General features: G+C 36.0%; 2 protein-coding genes and 1 long non-coding RNA gene across 4 annotated transcripts; 2 read left to right on the top strand and 1 right to left on the bottom strand.

The window, feature by feature from the left end:
* Positions 1 to 254: 254 nt before the first annotated feature.
* LOC147388361 (YTH domain-containing protein ECT4-like) lies at positions 255 to 7,172 on the top strand. 2 transcript variants are annotated; one of them, XR_015171202.1, is made up of 10 exons: positions 255 to 1,215; positions 1,947 to 2,008; positions 2,157 to 2,313; positions 2,394 to 2,470; positions 4,017 to 4,466; positions 4,584 to 5,066; positions 5,173 to 5,385; positions 5,498 to 5,653; positions 5,749 to 5,827; positions 6,399 to 7,172. XR_015171202.1 is itself a non-coding variant. In XM_086420449.1 (9 exons), the coding sequence occupies exons 1-9, from the start codon at positions 1,188 to 1,190 to the stop codon at positions 6,507 to 6,509; spliced, it is 1,737 nt and encodes a 578-aa protein (XP_086276575.1). In that variant the 5' UTR covers positions 261 to 1,187; the 3' UTR covers positions 6,510 to 7,172. The 2 variants fall into 2 exon arrangements, 1 of the variants encoding a protein (XP_086276575.1); XM_086420449.1 differs by lacking the exon at positions 5,749 to 5,827 and having other exon boundaries at positions 261 to 1,215.
* A 658-nt stretch (positions 7,173 to 7,830) lies between these two features.
* LOC147388360 (uncharacterized) lies at positions 7,831 to 9,655 on the top strand. The gene is made up of 4 exons (XM_086421484.1): positions 7,831 to 7,901; positions 8,066 to 8,238; positions 8,914 to 9,017; positions 9,142 to 9,655. The coding sequence occupies exons 1-4, from the start codon at positions 7,831 to 7,833 to the stop codon at positions 9,262 to 9,264; spliced, it is 471 nt and encodes a 156-aa protein (XP_086277610.1). The 3' UTR covers positions 9,265 to 9,655.
* A 1,400-nt stretch (positions 9,656 to 11,055) lies between these two features.
* On the bottom strand, positions 11,056 to 12,836 carry LOC147388359 (uncharacterized). The gene is made up of 2 exons (XR_015171203.1): positions 12,451 to 12,836; positions 11,056 to 11,772 (listed from the first exon to the last, which is right to left on the bottom strand). It is a non-coding gene; the product is annotated as an uncharacterized LOC147388359 (long non-coding RNA).
* Positions 12,837 to 17,232: the final 4,396 nt, after the last annotated feature.

The raw sequence follows: 17,232 nt of genomic DNA, 5'->3' as shown, positions 1-17,232 counted from the left end.
CAAACTCGAATTTTTGCCATATTCGGAATTATTGACCAGATTCAAACCACCATATCTTCCATTGTATTTTCCTTTAGGCTGTATGTAACGCATGACGTGAGAAAGGAAGCGCGTCATCGATGATGACTAATGGACACATGAACCAAATGCGTGTATATATTGGATACCATTAATTCTATTCTTGGCAGTATTTAATCAATTAATCCGACATTGGCTTTTCTTTAAGATGATCCAACAGCCAAGAATGCAAAAGCTCTAACGCTGCTCATGAAGAATCCAAAGTCGTCCAATCAATGACTCAGCAATGACGTGGCAGCTTCCTTACCGTTCTTTTCTCTTGACTTTCTCTTGTCTTTCCACCGACTTGGTTTCTTCCTTCCTCCTTCACTGGAAATACTCAAATCTTCTTTAAATAGCGGTTTTCATTCAGGCCGTAAGCGGTTGTTTTCCGCTTCCGAAACCGCTTTTGTGTTGTCTGAAGGTGGTATTATCTATCAAGAGAGGTTTTCATTCTGCCATAAGCGGTTTCTCCCCAATATATCTTCGGCGGTTTTATATCTACAAAATTTGAGCTGTTTTGAATTTGATTGCTTGAAGGCGGTTTCGGCCGGTTTTGTGTCGTCTGAAGGCGGTGTTTATGTTTTAAGTTTGGTTTTGAAAGCGGTTTTCTTTCCCGCACAAGCGGTTTCTCCAACAATCCTTCTCGTCTTTGGAAGTTATTATAAATCTGCAAAATTGGAGTTGTTTTGGATGCTTGAAGGCGGTTTCCGCGTCCAAAACCTGTTATTTTTGCTTTAAGAGCGGTTTTCTTTCCCGCACAAGCGGTTTCTCTACCAATCCTTCCCATTCTCATATTCGGCGGTGTTGTGTCTGCAAAATTTGACCTGTTTTGGTTACTTGAAAGCGGTTTCTGCCTTAAGAATTTTTTTTCTAAGTCCAAAACTGGTTTTGTGTAGTCTGAAGGCGGTATTTATCTTGTAAGAGTGGTTTTCAAAGCGGGTTTTTTTTTTTCCCGGCATAAGCGGTTTCTCTACTGATCCTTCTCATTTTCGGCGGTTTTATATCTGCCAAATTTGAGCTGTTTAGCAATTTTTTCTTGGTTTGGATTTGATAGATCTACTCTGTCATTATTCGAACTGGAGGGAGGAAATCAAGGATTCTTCTGTGGTGAATTCTGGTGTGATCTAATGGCCTCTACAACACAGTCGGAGAAGCGTATCCATTTTTCCCTCTTAATTTGGTTTTAATGTGTTTTAGTTGTCAAATCTTAGCTTGATTTACTTGATATTCGACCTGTCTTTATCATTTTAAGATAGATTTGTTCTAGAATCCATAAAAACTTGGTTTATCGATTTTTGTTTAAGGTTCGTTATGTCCTCTACTATGATCTGTGATTTCTGTTGCTCTTAAAATATCATGTTTCCATTAATTCCAATTGATTTTATTTTTGGTTTAATTGTTTATTTTGTTTCCCTTGAAGAGAGATTTTTAGTATTAGAAAGGATTACTGTCAAGGTTTAAGGGTTAGAGAAATTTCTTGTTTTGGAAGTCCTGGCTGATTAGTTTGCAATAATAAGTTGATGCATCTTTATTATATTTGTGGATATTGTAATTTTAGAATTTTACTGATATAAACTGATTTAAATGTATAAAGTAATTGGTTTAAACTGTTAAAAAAAAATTATTTTGTAAAAAAAATACCGACATTAATCTGCAAAAGGCCAACTTGGTGAAGTTTCCCAAAGATAGACAGCCCAGTTCAAATTGGATCTTGGGTGAGTCAGGCCGAGTCTAGTTTTATATTAGAGATTTGCTTGGACCCAATCTGGCTCGGCTAAATCTCAAGACCATGTTTCTGCTGCGGATTGAAGAAAGTTTCGACTAACATAGATTGGGTTATTTTTCATTTGGTCTTTTGAGTTGGAACCTTGACTTGTTTTATACAGCCATAGATGAAGGGATCAAGAATCTGAAAATTGATCCTTCTAAACTCGGCGACGCCAACCTGGTATGCTAATTTTGTTTGATCCTTTTTTTTAAATAAAAAAAATTACCTCTTTTCATTACAATATACTGGTCACCTTGTATGTTGTGTTGTGTGAAAAGAACTTTACTTGCGGTGTAACTGAAGTATGATCTTGGGTTTGTTGTGCTAGGCTCCTTCAAAGGATAGAAGCCTATCTGACACAACATCATGTATATCCTCAACTGGAGATGCATCAAGCAGTGTCAAGGATATTGATCTGGAGTCTCTGATGGCTGATCAAGGGATGTATTATCCAGCTAACAACTATTATGGTTACTATTATCCAGGTTTGTCATGATTAGGTGATTTGATCTAGTTCCCGTTGTAATTATTTTCATAATTTACCCTGACGGAAACATATGAACAGGTTATGATAGTCCTGTCGGAAAATTGAACAATCAGGGTTATTTTCTCAGCAGTGATGGGTTGGAGATTCAATATCCTGTAAGTTGATTGATCTTTATCTGTTAATAAATTAGTTCTTGAAGTCACTTTTTTTCAAGACCAATTTTAACACACTTTGCCTTTAATTATGTTTATTTTTTAGTTTTCACTGTTTGCGGCTTCCATATGGTTCAATTCAATTTTATCAGGATACGATTTAACTTACCTTGGGGCAGGTGTTACAAGAACCAATTCTTTGTGTGTCTTCTAATTGTAACTATAGGATTATAGAACCCATTAAATAGTGCAGAATTTGTTAGAAATAGATGTAATCAGCACTAATTAATTTGAATGAATCAATATTAGGCAAACACTAAATAACCAATAAAATAATGGAAAGAACTGACCCGGAAAGTAGATTATAATAAGCAACCAGAATTTATGTATGCTATAGAAATCCAACTGCAAAGTTCTCCCGTTGATACCAAATTTAATTTCAAAAGTCTGCGATAAAGAAGACGATGGTACAGATTGCTGCAACCCGAGGCACTTGCTAAGCACGCTGTACTAAAGGAAAATATCGCCCCTTCCACACCTGCTACCAGGTTTTATTGCGATCTTCTCCCCCAGTATTCAATGGGTAATCTCAGCTATTAACACAGTAGATGAGATTGAGAACTCTTAGGTTGTTCTCAAGATATGTAAATATGAATAAGATTGAATAGCAAAGTAGAAAGCAGTTAGAAGAAGAGAACATGAGAGATCATATGCTGAGTGTGGTGCCTTTCCAGATCTATTCGACCTCTCTATTTATAGAGGAGTCCCTCTGTATGAAGGCTTCATTAGACTCTCAATGTGGAGAGAAAAATGGACACGTGTAAGGCATGCTAGAGATTCATTAAACGTTCTCTTGTAACTGATCTCTAAAAGGCATAAAAAAGGAATTAAATAGCTAATAAAATTTGTATAAAAAGATAGGCTTGAGAAGCCCGAATAGCTCAATTGGGCCCACGGCCTGTGCCCGACCCAGTGACTTGGCTTGGCGTGGGGTGCGTGTGCGCCTGTGGCAATGGGGAGCTTCCTTTGGATGCTTGTAGCAAGGGATGGAACACAAGATAACTTATTAGGAGGTTCTCACTTCTCTATTTTACCAATGTGAGACTAAAACAAATAGACAAAGCTCTTTCAAAAAGGAGATAAGAGCAAATAAGGATAGAAAGAAGGGAATGAGCTCTTTGGATCAAACCTTCCCAGCACCAAACTGCAAAAAATAAATATGCCCCATTCAAGGCAATTGAACTACCCTATCGCCAGTTATCTTTGCTGTTTCTAAGAGCTTTTAGAATTTATATCTTTAGCTTGATGAACCTTGGGTTCATTTTATTCTTGTTCAACTGTTTTAGCCCCATGGCAAGTGTAGCATGCATGGATGGCCGATGGGTTAGTCTCGTCATAGATTATCTGCTGTGTCTTTGTAATTCTCTTTCCACTTTATTGTGTATGTCATTTTTATGGGTTGTGGTTAAGTACCAATAAAAGAAAAAAAAAAGGATATGGTTAAGTTTAATGATTAATAATTTTTTCACGTACTCTTTCTTTTTCCCAGGTCATTCAAGGGGATAATGGATCTCTGGCTTACTATTTGCCAAGTTTTCAACCTGATTGTGGTCCTTACAGCCCATACTTACCTGGTGCTGCAATTGGCATTGATGGACAATATTTGGGTCAACAGCCATATGTCCTAAGCCCCATGTCTCCACAACCCATTGCTACCTCTGGATATTTCCCAACTCTGCTCCCTTATGGATCAGAGTTAATGCCATCATACCTGTGGGACCCATCTCTCCTGGTTGGAGATGGGCCTCATGGAAATGGGTATGGTGCAATTCCAACAGACCCTGTCTCCAAACCTAGCTTCTCTGACCCAAGTCGTACCTTTTCTCCTTCAAAATCTATTCCATCCAAGTTTAATAACCCAGAAATGAAAGGATCTTTGCCGGCATTGGTCATCCCATCGGGTCTCGGCATTCATAACGAATTAAAGCCAATGAATAAGGTACAGTAGCACTTTATATTTCATTTCCTTTTGGTTTGCTGATTATTATTGTACTTTGATCGGTTTGATAACATGCTTACCCATATGTTGGTCTTGCTACGTGGTTCTGATGATCAGGCAGCTGGTATTCTTTCCAAGGGTTTTCTTTATCCAAATAGCCCTGCTAATTTCAGAGCAAATGGACGAGCATGGGGTGGCACTGAAAAGTTTAAGTCCAGAGGCAGGACCAGTGGAATTAACAATATTGACATGCTGAATGAGCAGAACCGTGGTCCTAGAACAAACAGTGCCAAGGGTGCGTTTGCACTGGGCCTTGATCCAGTTGACTCTCCAGCATCCGAGTTCAATGGAAACAATGACAGCTCAACCACTGTAATCAAGAGGGATCAGTACAATATCCCCGACTTTCCAACCAAATATGATGATGCGCTGTTCTTTGTTATTAAATCATATAGTGAAGACGATATTCATAAGAGTATCAAGTATAATGTTTGGTCAAGTACTCCAAATGGAAATAAGAGGCTTGACAATGCATATCAAGATTCACATGAGAAAATGGGGCAGAAAGGAAGCAAGTGTCCCGTGTTCCTTTTCTTCTCGGTATGAATTAGCTTTAGAAACCGTATCTGTTTCTGGTCTGGTTGTATAAGGTTTCTCATATACTTGAGTGATTATTTACAGTTCTTTCTGATCTCTCTTGGTTTAGGTAAATGCAAGTGGTCAGTTCTGTGGAGTTGCTGAAATGATTGGCAGAGTAGATTTCAACAAGAATATGGACTTTTGGCAACAGGACAAGTGGAATGGTTTCTTTCCTGTTAAGTGGCACATCATAAAAGATGTTCCCAATCCACATTTCCGGCATATTATACTTGATAACAATGATAACAAACCTGTAACCAACAGCAGAGATACACAGGAGGTGTGTAACTATAGCGGACTAAATCTATAACTCCAACTATACTTTTTCTTTTTTTATGCCTTACTCCAACTATGCTTTTCGTTAAACTAATGCACTTTATCCTCTTTCTCAGATTAAATTTCCTCAGGGCATTGAAATGTTGAATATTTTTAAAAACTACTCGTCGAAAACATCAATATTGGATGACTTTTCTTTTTATGAAAGCCGACAGAAGATAATGCAAGACAAGAGGATCAGGCCGTCCACACGATATCTGGGTCATCTACAGGTTTGCCCCCCTTCCCCTTCTCAATTTATTAAATTAACATATACACATCAATGTTATATGTATTTGTTTGGTAAGAATGGTATCCAACTGTGTAGGATTTTTCTTACTTCAAATGATGTTTGAGTCTCCATTAAACAAACGGTTGAGATTAGAGGAAAGATGGATTTTCTAGAGGTTAGTACTTATTTTTTTAGGGATCGGTATAGAATTTTCAGGGATACATTTTTCTTAGAAATCATTAGAAGTGTTCTCAAAGCCATTATTTCATGGAGAGTCTCAAACCTAGTTTGGGGCTTGAGTTTCCCAACTGTATTGCTAAGATAAGTAATTGTATTAGTCAAGAACAAAAGGGCATCTGCATATGTGGCTTGAGTTTCCCAACTATATTGCTAAAACAAGTAATTGTATCAGTAAAGAACAAAACGGCATCTGTTAGATATATGTGGATTGAGTTTCCCAACTATATTGCTAAAATAAGTAATTGTATTAGTGAAGAACAAAAGGGCATCTGTCAAGACATGTGCAGTATTGTACACAATTTAGTCATCAATCTTGGTTGTCGAAATGCTAGACCATCCTGGCTAATGGCATAGCTAAAACTTTTCTTGACATGACTGTAATCATCTATTGAGTTCATTTATTATCCTTGGGTTTTGAATGGATGCTTTTGATAGCTTGAATTCTAAATATCTTGAGTATTTTTTGTAACACTGTAAAACTGTTCCATGATCTGTTTGCCTAGCAGAAATTGGATGAAGTCATGCAAGTAGCACCAACTGGCCTCCAGTCGATTGACTTGGTTGCTGCCGAGAAGAAAAATGAACTGATGATGGGAGATGAAGCAGCAAACGAATAGAGAGCAGGCTACAAGCAGACAAAGCTTATTGCCTGATAGCAGCACTGGGAAGTTATAAGAACAGATTCAACTACACACTATACTGGTGTTGCCAGAATGGAATGAATGAAAAAAGGAAATAAATAAATGTGGACATAAAATTGTTAGGGTTGGCTGGCTGGCATGTTGGGAGGATGATTGATTCTACTTACAAGGTTAGTTGAGGGGATCGGCTCTCCTCCTCTATGAATGCAGCAGAGGTTATTGTGGTAGCAGCCGCCCTCAGTCTCTCAATTCCCATTTGATTGGGATGTTTTTTTTTTTTCCTTGTGTGCGTGTGTGAGGGAGGGGGGTTGGGGATTCTGATGTGATTTTTTAGGGTTGAGGTTGTAATGGGTGGCAGTGTGTGTTATGAGTTGTGTGGATGGATGGGTGGGGTTGCAGCACATAGGGGACTAAGTTTTGGTGGTTGTCTGGGTGTACATGGTGTGGCTCCATAGCTTATATCAATTTCTGAGGGCCAATATTTTTATTTTAGGCCCTGTATGTATGAGAGACCTTTTAAGTCTTTCTGAAGATGGGAAAATGCTGAAGTTGGGGCTTGGAGTAGAAGTATGGGAATGTAGAAAATATACAAAACATTCTTCTTAGAAGAGTTGAAAGAGATGTGCTGTCTTTTCGTTCCATCTTAGTTTTTTTGTGTGCTCTTACTCTATATATGCATATAACCCCTACGAATTGGCCACAGAAGCACTAGGAATTTTGCGATGGTACCGCCTTTGGGGTTAAAATCGATATGTTTTATATTTGAGGAATTACACATTCCAAAGATGAACAAATATATGCTATTCCCATAACCCTTAGATGGGAAATTTTCCCCCCTATTAACTTAAATATACCTTAATTGAACTAAAAAAAAAAATGAAAAGCGAATGGTCAAAAGATCATCCAAGGGTGAAGGTTCATCTCATCCGACAATGAAAAACGTGTCTTCGAATTTATTGTAGAGCTAAACTTGGAACGTTTGGTTGGATGACTCCATAAGTTATTACATGCACATTGGTACAACTTGATTTCAGAGGCAGGCAGGGGTTGATGATGATGTTGCCTCACCGATGAAGTCAGTTGTATTGTGTCCATCAAAATTCCAGTGCAGACAACGGACTGGCTGCAGTTGAGTTTAATAGCCACATTGGTGCTCGACGTTCCGAATGCCTTCCTATATGTCACATTGCTTATGTGAACTCCACTAACATGTTTTCCCTTAAAATAACCAAACAGAAAATTCAGTCCCTTAGGTCTTTGTGTGATAATTTATCATCATATATATATATATATATATATGGGGAGGCGTTCTGCGCAAAACATTTCGACAAATATTTTGGCAAATATTTTTAAACCATCGGATATAACGCAAATGAACGGATCAGATTCAATTTAACTGTCGATCGGTTTAAGTTATAAAATTATAACTTAATTATAGTGCCACCCTTCTTCTTTTCTGTAATTAGTGCGAAGTCCATCTCTCTTTAAAACCATTTTGAAGAGTTTAACTCTCTCTCAAACCCTCTCTCCAGGCTCTCCATCGTCTCTCTCGTATTCAAACCCCTCGCTCTCTCTCTCTCTCTCTCTCGGTCTCTCTCTTGTTCTTGCTCGGTCTTGCTCTCTCTCTCGTTCTCGCTCGGTCTCGCGCTCACTCTCTCATTCTCTCTCGCACGAACGGCGAAGATTCCATCTCCCTCGCAGACAGGTACTCTCTCTCTTTCTCTCTCTCACTGTATTAATTTGGGTTCCGATTTGATGAAGACAAAAAATCCGAAATTATTTAGGGCTTTTTTTTATCTTCACTTTGGTAAATTAACAATAGACTGTGAACCTGATTGAATAATAATTTAGGTATTAATTTGAGTTTCTGTTCTTTGATTTGTTTGCTTTATAGTCCTTTTATGTTTCAAAATCATATGGCCTAATGAGTTGTCAAATAGACTGTGAACCTGATTGAATAATTCCAACAATCACATTTCAAAGAAAACCTGAATCTCATAAAGAAGAAGGAAATCAATTTAGACTTAGAAAATCTCAAATGAAAACTTGGGGGCATTGAGAAAAAATTTGTTTTAGAATTTGATTCAGTGTTTGTTATTGTGGGTTTGTGTGTATTTTCAAATTTCTGGTTTATATCGTTCTTGTATTTTCTTTTTATTTCTTTAAGAAATTCAGATAACTTATATTTCGCTCAAAGTATGATTATAATCTTAACTTATTGCTTTCTTTTTAAGTTCTGAGTTGTTATTTTGATTCATGAATTTAGTTGTCTTGGCTATAATTGGTTGGTGTTTCTTTTCAAAATTTTGTTGATGCGAAGAGATGGTTTTTTATCCTTACACTAGTTCAGGGGTTGCTAAGAAACTTTATGTATTACCAGCATATGGCCAACTCAACAGTGATGTTATTAGTGACTACCCACTCAAAGAAATGATCGAATTCCATAAAGCTCATCGAGGTGAAGCTTTTACAATGGTAACCAAGGTAAGTTTCGATCTATTTATTATTATGTGATTATCCTATCAATGTTTCTTGGAGAGGAAATCATGTTTCATTAGTTATGAAACGTACAGATGAAGTTGGTGACTGAAATGTTCATTTTGGATAGGTGGATGAGCCATCGAAGTATGGTGTGGTAGTTATGGGTGGATGCAATGTCATGCTTGCATATCAGGCAGCATCATCGGGTGGCACTCTATTGTTGGACAATGAGCTCGTGTTGAGAACATGACCATTCTTAGAGAAGATGTGCACGTGTGTGATGAGATCTACAATAATAGAGTGTTGTCGAGATCAATTCAAGCATTTTGAAGCTGGAGATTGTCATTTGAGGGTCGACCAAGAAACTCATCTGAGTTCCTTAGTTCATATCTAAGGAGCATTTTTTTCTTTATTTCCTATTTATTTTTTTCATCTTATGCTCCTTGGTCTGAAGTGTTAAACTAGTAAGTTAACCTATCGAAAAAAAATAGAGTAAAACTAGTAAGTTTTTGTGGATTGAGGGATATGGTGATTGTTCAGTGTCTTATTAGGATACATTTGTGTATCTGTTTGTGATGTAATCTTTGATGTAAATTTATAAATTCAGTTAATGTGGTTCCTTTATGGCTCTCTATCATTTATGTATAGGGTCTGTGATTGTAGGGAATTTGTTTTGAATTGAATACAAATTGCTAGGAAAAATGATCAAAAGAAATTGAATTCTACCTTTTGATTGCACGTAGGAAATTATAAAAAACAATTGCTTCAGCCGAAGTGTTACTTTAGCTTTCAACACTTACCTCTAATGCTGTGGACTGATCCAATTACCAATTATCTTTTATAATTTAACACTTGTATTAAATGAATTTTGGATGGCATTCTGATTGAATTTTGGATGGTAAAAATGGTGAGTAATGCAAATAAGGTTCGAATGACATTCTGATTGAATTTTGACTTAAATGGTCATGCAACAATAAATCAAACAGAATGCTTCAAGTCAAGGGACAATAACAAAATTCCACCCCTAGGGAATAATGAGATATGTTGGCTAACTAAACAGAAGGTAAGTAAGTTGAGTTAGGGTAATCTTAAAAAGATTTGGTTATAATTTTTCAACAAGGATCAGTGGGTCCACTAGATATGAGTCGAGGGATTTTTTTTTTGTATGTGTGTGGGGTGGGGGGGAGTGATTTGAGGAGATCTTCCTCTCAAAAAATCAAACCACTTTGAAACTTCTAAACTGACAATGTTGCCTTGGAAGTGAATATTCAAACAACCTATAGATAGTAATTATTTTTTTCAATTAGTAAACAAATAGTATTTTTTTTTCAATTAGTAATTAATGTTGAAGTGTACAACCAATGAAGAAATTGCATGAGAAATGACGTGTTCTTTTAACATATTTCCCCTTGGAGTAACAGATGGGAATTGCTTCAAACAATTTTCAAATCATTGCCATCTTTGTCACATATTGTTGCAACAATAAAAACAGTAACATATGATCTCTGCAACAGTAAAAACATCGTAATACATGAAATCTAGTAACATACTTGGAAGGGACTTAGTGGCCATCCAACACAACTGTTTTCTATTTCTACCACCTACCTAATAAAGGCTATTTCAATTTACTGATTTTGTCAATGGTTTGGAGAACCAAATACAATTTTTTGTTTTGTTTTGTTTTGTTTTTTTTTTTTTGTTGAGAAAATTGACTGAGAAAGAAACATATCTAAAGTCTTTTTATGGGAGAACTCTAACAATTTTGTAACAAACCACTAAGAATTATCTATCACAACTGCTCAATTTGCAGCGCAATGATGTTCGCAATCCACACAACAGAAATACATACTAAGAGATTAGGTAGGGCAAAAGCGCATATACCAATAGCCACGTCTATCATTCCTGTAACCCTAGAAACTGAATTTTTGAAGCTCATGTCAAAGGGGCATATACATACATATAAGCTGTATTTATAGTGTTTATAAGATTATTCTTCGATGGCATAATGGAACAAATACATAAATGATAGAGAGCCATAAAGGAACCACATTAACTGAATTTATAAATTTACGTCAAAGATTACATTACAAACAGATACACAAATGTATCCTAATAAGACTAAACAATCACCATATCCCTCAATCCACAAAAACTTACAGTTTTACTCTCTCTTTTTTCGATAGGTTAACTTACTAGTTTAACACTTCAGACCAAGGAGCATAAGATGAAAAAAATAACTAGGAAATAAAGAAAAAAATGCTCCTTAGATATGAACTAAGGAACTCAGATGAGTTTCTTGGTCGACCCTCAAATGACAATCACCAGCTTCAAAATGCTTGAATTGATCTCGACAACACTCTGTTATTATAGATCTCATCACACACATGCACATCTTCTCTAAGAATGGTCATGTTCTCAACACGAGCTCATTGTCAAACAATAGAGTGCCACCTGATGACGATGCCTGATATGCAAGCATGACATTGCATCCACCCATAACTATCACACCATACTTTGATGGTTTATCCACCTATCCAAAATGAACATTTCAGTCACCAACTTCATTTGTACGTTTCATAACTAATGAAACATGATTTCCTCTCCAAGAAACATTGATAGGATAATCACATAATAATAAATAGATCGAAACTTACCTTGGTTACCATTGTAAAAGCTTCACCTCGATGAGCTTTATGGAATTCGATCATTTCTTTGAGTGGGTAGTCACTAATAACATCACTGTTGAGTTGGCCATATGCTGGTAATACATAAAGTTTCCTTAACAACCCCTGAACTAGTGTAGGGATAAAAAAAACCATCTCTTCGCATCAACAAAATTTTGAAAAGAAATACCAACCAATTATAGTCAAGACAACTAAATTCATGAATCAAAATAACAACTCAGAACTTAAAAAGAAAGCAATAAGTTAAGATTATAATCATACTTTGAGCGAAATATAAGTTATCTGAATTTCTTAAAGAAATAAAAAGAAAATACAAGAACGATATAAACCAGAAATTTGAAAATACACACAAACCCACAATAACAAACACTGAATCAAATTCTAAAACAAATTTTTTCTCAATGCCCCCAAGCTTTCATTTGAGATTTTCCAAGTCTAAATTGATTTCTTTCTTCTTTATGAGATTCAGGTTTTCTTTGAAATGTGATTGTTGGAATTATTCAATCAGGTTCATAGTCTATTTGACAACTCATTAGGCCATATGATTTTGAAACATAAAAGGACTATAAAGCAAACAAATCAAATAATAGAAACTCAAATTAATACCTAAATTGTTATTCAATCAGGTTCACAGTCTATTGTTAGTTTACCAAAGTGAAGATAAAAAAAAGCCCTAAATAATTTCGGATTTTTTGTCTTCGTCAAATCGGAACTCAAATTAATACAGTGAGAGAGAGAGAGAGAGAGAGTACCTGTTTGTGAGGGAGATGAAATCTTCGTCGTTCGTGCGAGAGAGAATGAGAGAGTGAGCGAGAGAGAGAGCAAGACCGAGCGAGAACGAGAGAGAATGAGGGAGTTCGCGAGAAAGAGAGAGAGAGAGAGAGAGAGAGGAGAGAGAGCCCGGAGAGAGAGTTAAACTCTCTGGTTTTTCAAAATGGTTTTAAAGAGAGAGGGACTTCGTACTAATTACAGAAAAGAAGAAGGGTGGCGCTGTAATTAAGTTATAATTTTATAACTTAAACCGATCGACAGTTAAATTGAATCTAATCCGTTCATTTGCGTTATATCCGACGGCTTAAAAATGTTTGTCAAAATGTTTTGCGCCGAACGCCTCCCATATATATATATATATATATATATATATATATATATATATATATATATAGGGTCGGGTTATTACGACCCCCTTTGCGACACACCATTTTGTCTTATATGGGCAAAAATGTTTGGAATGGGCTGATTTTTTGTGAGGATGATCTCTGTGATGAGGGGATCATCCTGGCAAAAAATCATCACATTCCAAAACTTCTAACCCCATCAAAATTGATTTACAAAAATTGGACGGTCTATAATTTTTTAACAAAAATCGAACGGTCTAGAAGTTTTGGAATGGGTGATTTTTTGCCAGGATGATCTCCTCACCATAGAGGTCATCCTCACAAAAAATCAGCCCATTCCAAACATTTTTGCCCATATAAGACAAAAAGGTGTGTCGCAAAAGGGGTCGTAATAACGCCATCCTCTATATATATATATATATATATATATATATATATATATATAGGGTGGCGTTCCGTTGACAAAATCCTGGACAACATCCTGTACAAAGGATCCCAACCATTGGATTCTAATAGATCGGATGGCTACAAGCTTTCTCTACGGTTGTAAAGCACGAGTCACATGTTGTGAATTAAATTTATCTTATATATAAATAAATTTATCGAAACTACAATGACCTCCCTCCCCAAATAGAATTTTACTTTCAAAATAAATAAAAGAGTCTCTCTCTTTCTTACTCTGCTCTATCTTCTTCCTTCTCCACCGAACCAGCACCCCTCCATTATCGAAACAGCAAGCCTCCACAGCCACGAATCAAAACACCCATGAAACTCTCTCCCTCTCTCTCTCATACTCCTCTCTTCAAATCAAACAAATCCTAACTCTTCTTCACCCTCTCTTTTCACGAACTCGTACTCTTCTTTGCGATTTCAATATCATAGGATGAGTTCTCCGATGAATCTCTCTCTCTTGGTCGATTATCTCTCTCATTATTAGGTCCTAATCATTTTCCCTCTCTCAGTCGACCACAGGTGAACCCTAACTCATCCCATCTGCAACGACAACCACAGAGATCTTCACCGAACCCTATTCAACATTGAAAGTTCCATCGAAAGGCTTCATTGAAGCTTGAAGCTTGAACGAACTAGCATTCCTTACTGGGTTTAGTATGTAGTTTCCAAACAAATTTTATCAAAGTAAAGTAAAACAATTACACATCACAGGAATTACACAGTAATAAGGGTGATTAATTATAAGAAGGGTGATTCTTCAACAATGGCCTATTTTGAAAAAAATAAAACAAAAAACAATCCATCATCCAAACCAATATTGGTTTTGAAACCATCAACCAAACCAATATTGATAGTAGAATTTAGTTTACTAGTTAAAGTACTCTTAAAGCAAATCTTTTGTCTTTGTTAGCAAGCACCACAGATGCTACTTAATAACCTAAAGATGCAAATGGCATGTAGTCTGTATCACTTAAGCCACACCATTTTAAAATATTTAAGTGGGTTATTAAATAGAAAAATCACAAATAAAAATCCAAAAAAGTAATCTTGGCGAGAAGTTGTTGGCAGAAGGAATTTTTTTTTTCTGAGTTTATGCTATGGGTTAGGGGAAAAATTGCTACCTTTAGAGGAGTATGAGAGAGAAGGAGAGAGTTTCATGGGTGCTTTGATTCGTGGCTGATTCATCAGTGGAGACTTCTTATTTTGGTAATGGAGGGTTGCTGGTTCGGTGGAGAAGGAAGAAGATAGAGCAGAGTAAGAGAGAGAGAAAGGGTCTCTTTTATTTATTTTGAAAGTAAAATTCTATTTGAGGAGGGAGGTTATTGTAATTTTGATAAACTTATTTATAAATAAGATAAATTTTATGCAAAACATGTGACTCATGCTTTACCACTATAGAGAAAGGTTGTAGCCGTCCGATCTACTAGAATCTAATGGTTGGGATCCTTTGTATAGGATGTTGTCCAGGATTTTGTCAACGGATCGCGACCCATATATATATATATATATATATATATATATATATATGGGTCAGGTTCAAGGGCCATATAAGAAAACATATGAGAAAACTTTCGTTTTTCAAAATAAGGGTTAGAGGTTTTGGATTGAGCTGATTTTTTGCAAGGATGGTCACTATGACGAGAAGATCATCCTCACAAAAAATCAGCTCAATCAGAAACTTCTAAATCCATCAAAAGTGATTTACAAATTAGTGATAAAAATTGGTAAAAAATCGACGGTCCACATTCTAAATCACTTTTAATGGGGTTAGAAGTTTCAGATTGGGCTGATTTTTTTTTTGGGATAATCTTCCCATCATAGAGATCATCCTCACAAAAAATCAGCTCAATCCAAAATTTCTAACCCATATTTTAAAATTTTATTTACCGTCGAAAGTTTTCTCATATGACCCTATATATATATGGAAATGTTCAGCAACAAACATTTTGGCAAACCATTTTTCAAAACATGGGTTAGAAGGTTTGGAATGGGCTGATTTTTGGTGAGGATGATCTCTACGGTGAGGAGATCATCATCACCAAAAATCAGCCCATTACAAAACTTCTAACCCCATCAAAAATGGTTTACAAAAAATAGACGGTCCACGATTTTTCAACTTGTAAATATGGGGTTAGAAATTTTGGAATGGGCTGATTTTGGTGAGGATGATCTCCTCACCGTAGAGATCATCCTCACCAAAAATCAGCCCATTCCAAAACCTCTAACTCATGTTTTGAAAAATGTTTTGCCAAAATGTTTGCTAAAAAGTTTGCCATTGAACACTACCCATAAAAGTAAGATGTATATATAAGCAGTTAAAGTCGCATTACCATATCCTCGCAGCTGCCATGAACATCTTTGCTGCAGTAATACTGATCAATGATTATCGGGTTTTGCATTGAATCGAAGTTGAGATTCTCAAACGTGATATTACGGGCATAACTCGTTGTGCTCTACATACAAAATAATAATAATAAATGAGAAAATAAATGAATGCTAACCTATTAGATATATATAGATGAGAATGCTGGGGTGGATGAGTTGATAGATGTAATAAAAAGAGAGATTCTATTGTCACGTTCAACGTGAAAGCTGAAGATTCTAAATGAGCAGTCGAGGATAGAGGTAGCGACATTGGGGCTTAGAACCATAGAAATTTCAATTAATAACAGCCGATAGACTTCAAGTATTTGGGATAAGGCTTCCATGATGATTCCATACCTGTCATGTCTTGATCCGTGCTCCATTTGTCGATCCATAAAAATTCACATTGCTCGCATAAATGTCCTCCACTTGCACATTAAATCCTCCCTTACCCAAGCTTCCAACACTGTTTTAACAGTAGAAAAATACATATTATCATCAAGTATATATAAATCATTTGTCGGGGTACATTCTCGCCATCTATTGTTAATCGAGATAAACAAATTCTATATAAATCTGCCCACCTTATGCCACGACCAGGTCCACATTTAATATTCTTGATTCAAATTCCTGAGATGTGAGCTCTGATGGAAATACAATCATCACCTGATCATCATAATACAATATAAGATCGATCAAAAACTGATTTTTCATTTCGAATGAGTAGTATGGAGAATTCAGAACGTTTAAAAAGGTAGAAAAATGTCAAAATTTACCGCTTTTCATGACGGAATTGTCAATGACCACATTTCTAGAATTGCCAAAATGAATCCCATCTGTATTAGGGCTCGGTTTAGGAGAATTTATTCTTAAATTAGTCACTTGAAACCCCTTACAATCCTCTAAGAGGGCATGAGTGTTGGCGCTGTTGATGACGCTCTCATTTTTGAAAGCACAATCGTTGCAGGAATAGAACTTGATCGACTATAACGATCATCAGTAAAAAAAATAAATAAATAAAATCAAAATCGTTAGAAGTTCGATTGATCCAATGCAATTATATAAATTCCTAGGCTTTAAGAAATATGTGAAAAAATTCTTAAAATTCAATAATTAGCTGTTCTTTATTTGAACAAGGGTTAAAATGGTAAATTAAGTACTTACAGTTGGTGCCAACATTAAACCAAAAAAGATTGTATTAGAATAACAATTAGGCCTTGTAAGGAAGTTTAGAAAATCTTTCCTAGGAAATCTGGTCCTTTAAAGTTTACAACATATTCTTTAAACAAATTCTAGCTTCAATGTTTTGATTGAGATGGGAAGATATTCCTAAAGATTCCCTTTACAAATGTCACTAATCCCTAGGAAACATGTGTACTTCCTAAGGTTGCAACTTGACTCGGTTTGGGTCAAATTAGAACCAAACCAACATAATTTAGTTCCACTAAATAAGAACTAGAATCAGACCAAATTGTCCATCGAACCGAATCAAACCAGATCAAAGTAACGATGGTTTGCATCCTATAAATCTCCTTGGAAGCTATATATATTTAATTGACAAAATAAATAATAATAAACATTAAATTTCATACAAAAGTC

Source organism: Akebia trifoliata, chromosome 13 (assembly GCF_017979445.1).
Source record: "Akebia trifoliata isolate Shusen 1 chromosome 13, ASM1797944v1, whole genome shotgun sequence".
NCBI lineage: Eukaryota > Viridiplantae > Streptophyta > Magnoliopsida > Ranunculales > Lardizabalaceae > Akebia > Akebia trifoliata.
Note: the sequence above shows the minus strand (reverse complement) of the source record. Positions and strands in the feature narration are given on the sequence as shown.